Source organism: Aplysia californica, unplaced genomic scaffold (assembly GCF_000002075.1).
Source record: "Aplysia californica isolate F4 #8 unplaced genomic scaffold, AplCal3.0 scaffold00291, whole genome shotgun sequence".
NCBI lineage: Eukaryota > Metazoa > Mollusca > Gastropoda > Aplysiida > Aplysiidae > Aplysia > Aplysia californica.
This window is the reverse complement of record NW_004797561.1, coordinates 450,947-456,269: the sequence shown is the minus strand read 5'-3', so window position 1 is coordinate 456,269 and position 5,323 is coordinate 450,947. Positions and strand designations below refer to the sequence as shown.

The window sequence follows — 5,323 nt, the reverse complement described above, 5'->3', positions numbered from 1 at the left end:
GAGTTAGTGAGTGAGTGTGTGTGTATTTGTGTGTGTGTGTGTCTGTGTTTGTGTGTGTGTTTGTGTGTGTGTGTGTGTGTGTGTGTGTGTGTGTGTGTGTGTGTGTGTGTGTGTGTGTGTGTGTGAATTGTCCATCACATCAAAAGAGAAAGTTGTCTCTGATCCAAGGGGAACTATTAGGATGGGCAAGATAGTTTACCACAGTTCACGACGAGTTATGTCTCTTGGTTTTATAATAATATTATAAACCGGATTTCCCATCCTTTCTTAGGAAGATCTTTCGGCAGTTTAACAAAAAACTCAACAATTTTTTGCAATAAAACAAGACAACAAAACCATTCAATCATTAAACTCAAGTTTATTCCAGCTTATGACAATAATAAGGAAAAGCACTGCTGATGGGAACAGCGAAGTATTTTATACCTTAACAAAATTCACCAAGGCATCTGCAGAAGTAAGAAAGTTTAACATCATAAACATGTATGCGCTCATTATGACCTTATGCAGCTGCGAGCGCCGTAAAACCTAAGCAATTACCCAAAAAAATTAACATTTATTTTAGAAGTGAGTGCACAATAATTGTTTTCTTTCCAAAACAATACCATTCTAAAAATGCTAGGCAGCGTGGTGGAATCAGGCTCTCGTCAATTTTTTGGCATGTTGGGGTATTGGTATCATCTAACAGCTTGTTCGCTTGTCTTTATTTGAATGAAAAAGTGTCCATTTATCTTGAATAGAAGTCGAGATATTTACGAAAGACAGAGGTGGGGGTAACCTGTTTTCAGAGGTAAAATTAGTGACAAAAATGGCCGCCTAAAGTTAGTTATTTCCTTAGCTTAAGAGTCCGTGGTAACTGAAAATTTAAATTTTCTGTGCCTTTAATCGGCGTTTTTCAGAAAAATCCACACAGAAATGAGTTCTTTAATGGGCATTAAAGGTGTTGAGCCAAAAAACAAAAAATTCATAAAAATTCATAAACCTGCGGAAAAATGCAAGTTTCTTCATTTTGATTATTTTGACGAGAGCCTGATTCCACCACGTTGCCTCGCAAATAGTGTTTTCTTTCTGAATATTATGAACCTGTACTGTGTAGCTAAGTGGAGAAGTCCTTGTCTTTCCATTAAGAGAGAAAAGAAATAGCGACTCCACCCTACCCCCACCCCCCACCTCCCACACCCAATCCAAATCCTCTTTACCTAATCACACACACACACACACACACACACACACACACACACACACACACACACACATACACACACACACACACACACACACACACGCACACACACACACAAACACACCTGACTTCAAAATACCAATTACTGACCTCTCTTTATTTCGGTGAACATTTTGGCCTAGATTTGTTTAGCAATTTGAACTAATATTACTCTATGCAAATGTACTTTTTTATTTACAGTGTAACTCATCAAGGTTCCTTTGGAAATAAAATCGATCATACCAGGTTTTAAAAAATTGAGGGGGGGGGGGGGCGTATATCCTAACGATGGCACCTTCACATGTCTTTCATATTTAAGACTGACAGCTTCAATATTACTATTAGCCCCACAGACACCATTAACATTGTATTCATTCATATGATTATACTGAGGGTATAGAAAGTAGGAACAAGTGAAAACTGTTTGGAAAAGAAACAGAAAATGTATCAGTATGTTACACAGATTATAAATATCCACTTTATTCGTCCTCTACAAAATTTGTCTTACAGCAACATATAACTCAAAGCAAACAAATTCAACAAAAAGAATACAGTGTCGACAAACTCGTAGAGATAAACACATCACTGCTTTTCGACACAGTGCAGCAAACTTTTTACCCTATTCTGTATAATTTAAGTTGTCAGGACCAATAATAAATGCATTGTACATATTATGTGTTTATGGGCCATAAATAATTAGAGAGTGTTACGGTTTTATATAACCATTCGGTGTGTCATTCATAGTCTAGTGCCCACATACAAATCCTGAGAAATCTCTGTATTTCTTCAAAAAATAGCGTGCAGAAAACTGTTTTTAGCTGGAGTTAACTTGTATTGCCAAAGAGCAGACTGCAGTGAGGACCAATGTTTTAACAATTCTAATTCTTTATCGTTATGTGACACTCAACACCTGTACTTATATAGTATTTCATGTCATGTTAAAGTGTACTTTGAAGTGAAAAAGTCATTCAGCCTGTTTCTAAGGGAGTATCTTTTTTAAATTCAGTAAGTTCTGTCTAAAGTGGCTTACAGTTTCACAATAAAGTCTTTTTTTTTATACAGGCCAGCACAAAACATACTACTTTAAAAAACACCATTAAACAGGATATGAATTGTATAAAACGCGTTCGCATATTAAACGTGGTTCTTTATCTGCGAAAGAAATTTAATGACAGCATGCTTTCATACAGGTCAAAGCAATTTATTATTAGCAAACAATAGAAAAAGAACTCAGAATTCCGTGTCAATTCTGGAAAAAGGCTTCAAGGATTTTCTTTTTTATGTAACTCAAACATTTGTAACCATATGAACTGTGTTTATAGCATGGTGTAGGCCAGAGTATAATGGACGCTATGATGAGTCAGTTTTAATTAAATAACCATTGTCGTCGTACATTGATGAGAGTGATGTTCTAGATACACCTAATAATTTATTGCACATGAACGACTGAAACGGACTCCAAGCATACAAACACATTATACTAGACAACAGAACACAAAATAATACAGAAATGTACTCCCCATACTTCTCTCTAAAACTTTGTCCTAAAGCTACGCACATCCCATAGTGACCGCTCGTCCTCCCAGCCTGTGTGAGGCACAGTCATCCTCTCTTTGACGAAGTCCCACAAGTTCGTGAACCTCGCGCTGAACGCTTTAGAAGCAACGAAGGGACATTTGACACGATAGTCTCGATAGCAATTCACAACCTCCATGCCGAAGTCGTGGAACGCACGTTTGTTGCCCACGTCATAGACTTCGATGTGTCCCGCTAAGAAAGGGAGGATACCGTATAAGTAGACGTCTTCAAGGTGCACAAACGGCGTTTGACGAGAAGCCGCCAAAAGACTGGAGAGGACGCCTCGTGTCATGAGCACAGCAAATCCTCGACAGTGGGGTCGGAGAGTAGAGCTATGCGGAAAGAGGTCAAGGCTGAAGGCCCGCGTGCCTGACCGTGGGATTGGTGCGTCCAGATTGAAAAAACACAACATGGCACGTGGTCCAATCACCTTGGCAGCTGCAGGAATCAGTCCTCGTAAAAGTTTGTCCGAATCTACAAAGACGTCCTCGTCAATCTTCATAATAAATTTCGCACTTTTGCAATACTGTATGGCCCATTCCATTCCCATAATCCCCTTTCTCGTCGCGTTTTCCGGTTTGTCCATGAAATCCCCCTGAACAATGTCCCCATACTGTTCATGCTCCCTGTTCAGCTTGTTCTGAAAGTTTGGGGACGTTGTTCTACCCACCAGAAACACATACGCGATGTGGAACGGCTTGAACACATCACTCTGAACAAATGTGCTTCTGATCCCTTGTCTCTGCTCGTCGCTCTGTGGCTGTGCGTGAACGAGGTACAAAATGTCCACATCTCTCTCGCCCTGACATGCGTTTGGGTTGTTCAATAGTAGATTGGAAGACGCATCCAACACAGGCGTTTCGACTGGTTTGCCGTAATATTCCGTCCTAAACGATGCGACCCTTTCATGAAATCCGTCTGTATAGAGTGGTCCATTTTCATCGAAAACTGCATCAACTTTGTTTGAAGAAATTGAGTTTTGGGCAACTGAGCTGCCCTTAGCAAATCCAGTTCTGTCTGCCACAGATGAAGAATAAGAGCTATCTTGTGAATTACCTTTTTTTGGAAAATTTTGCTGGTTTTGTTGTTGTTGCAGCTGTTGTTGTTGCTGCTGCTGTTGCTGTTGTTGCCCATTTTGGTTTCCTATACCAGTTTCTACTTGTTGTTGAAATGGAAGTCCGCTTTGTACGAAATTCCCTTGGCCTAAATTCGACAAGCTTTGTTTTTGTAGATTTGATATATGGGTGCCTGCAGCAACTCCCTGTGTATTCTGTGGTATGTTCATTTTGTCAGTCATTGAAGCCATACTTTGACCAGGGATACCCGCAGCAGTGTTCATGTTGTTAAAGGCATTTTGACTCCCTGTCGCAGATGGGAATTTCTGTGAAGACTGCCCAACATTTTCATCTTGCCTCCCATTGAGATCAGATTTGAAATTGTCATTCGCATTGACAAAGTTCTCATAATTCACCTGCTGCCCATAGGATTCTTGCTCACGTCCGCCCTTTATTGCCGCCTTCGCGGCTTGAATGTCCACCTCAACCATCGAGTCTGCTCGTTTTAGATTGTCACCATCATCGTATTCGTAATAATCATTGTCAGATCTTGCATCATCGAGAGCACTACTTCCACCAAAGGTCACGGGTGTGCCTATTGGATACAGTACCAATGTCCCCTGCTCAAGGTCACGAACTATGACCTCTACGTTTAGGAACTGCGGCTGATCGTCGCGTATAGCTGCCAGCACGTGAGTGCCTGACATTAAGGTATTTAATCGTAATGATTTCCCTCGAATGTAGTCCCCTGGAGAGCAGGGGGGTAGTCCTTCGTCCCAACTCCTTCCGTTGTCTCGTGAGGATCTCAGGAGTTCAAAGTGTTCCCTTTGGTCTAAGGTACTGGTGCGAAAGATGAACCAGACGAACAGGACGACCAGGAGCTGCATCAATGCAGGAACGAGTTTGGAAACTACTGTGCGTCGTCTGCAGTTGCAGTTGCAGCAGAAGAATCTTTTCAAGCACTCCATAGTTGTTGGGAAGAAGTCAAGGCTCAAAAGGATAATCTATTCTTATCGTTGTGTTGATGAGCACAGTGTGTTCCTTTGAGTGACCTAGGTTTTGTTGTTTGCTGTTGCAAGGTGTTGTAACTTTTCGACTTTCTCTCCCCCTCTCTGCCACAGTCTCCTCTCCGTTCCTCTCTCTCTCTCTCTCTCTCTCTCTCTCTCTCTCTCTCTCTCTCTCTCTCTATCTTTCTCTCTCTCTCTCTCCTTTCCTGTGTTCGTGTGTTTTGCTATCTCCGTCTCTATGTCTTTCTCGCTGAGTGTGTATGTTTGTGTGTATGTATGTAGATCTATGTGTGTTTGAGAGCGCTGTTATTGAGCCTGGATTTTTTTTCCAGTATGTATCCTCTTTTTCTCTCTCGCTTTCTCAAAGAAAACTCCCATTAAAAAGTCCAACAAATCCCCAGACAAGCAACAGATTGTTGAGGCTGATATCTTCGCTGGGTCAAAATGGATGTGCAAAGGTGACA

The 5,323-nt window shown here is 41.1% G+C and overlaps 1 protein-coding gene across 1 annotated transcript; it reads right to left on the bottom strand.

Moving 5' to 3' along the window:
- Positions 1–1,768: 1,768 nt before the first annotated feature.
- Positions 1,769–4,982, bottom strand: LOC101848981. The gene has a single exon (XM_005101622.3). It carries the CDS (start codon positions 4,818–4,820, stop codon positions 2,751–2,753), a length of 2,070 nt encoding a protein of 689 aa, XP_005101679.1. The 5' UTR covers positions 4,821–4,982; the 3' UTR covers positions 1,769–2,750.
- Positions 4,983–5,323: the final 341 nt, after the last annotated feature.

What these genes read in the sequence shown, in the direction of transcription:
- LOC101848981 (XM_005101622.3), bottom strand. Translation starts at nt 4,820, where the DNA reads ATGGAGTGCTTGAAAAGATTCTTCTGCTGCAACTGCAACTGCAGACGA.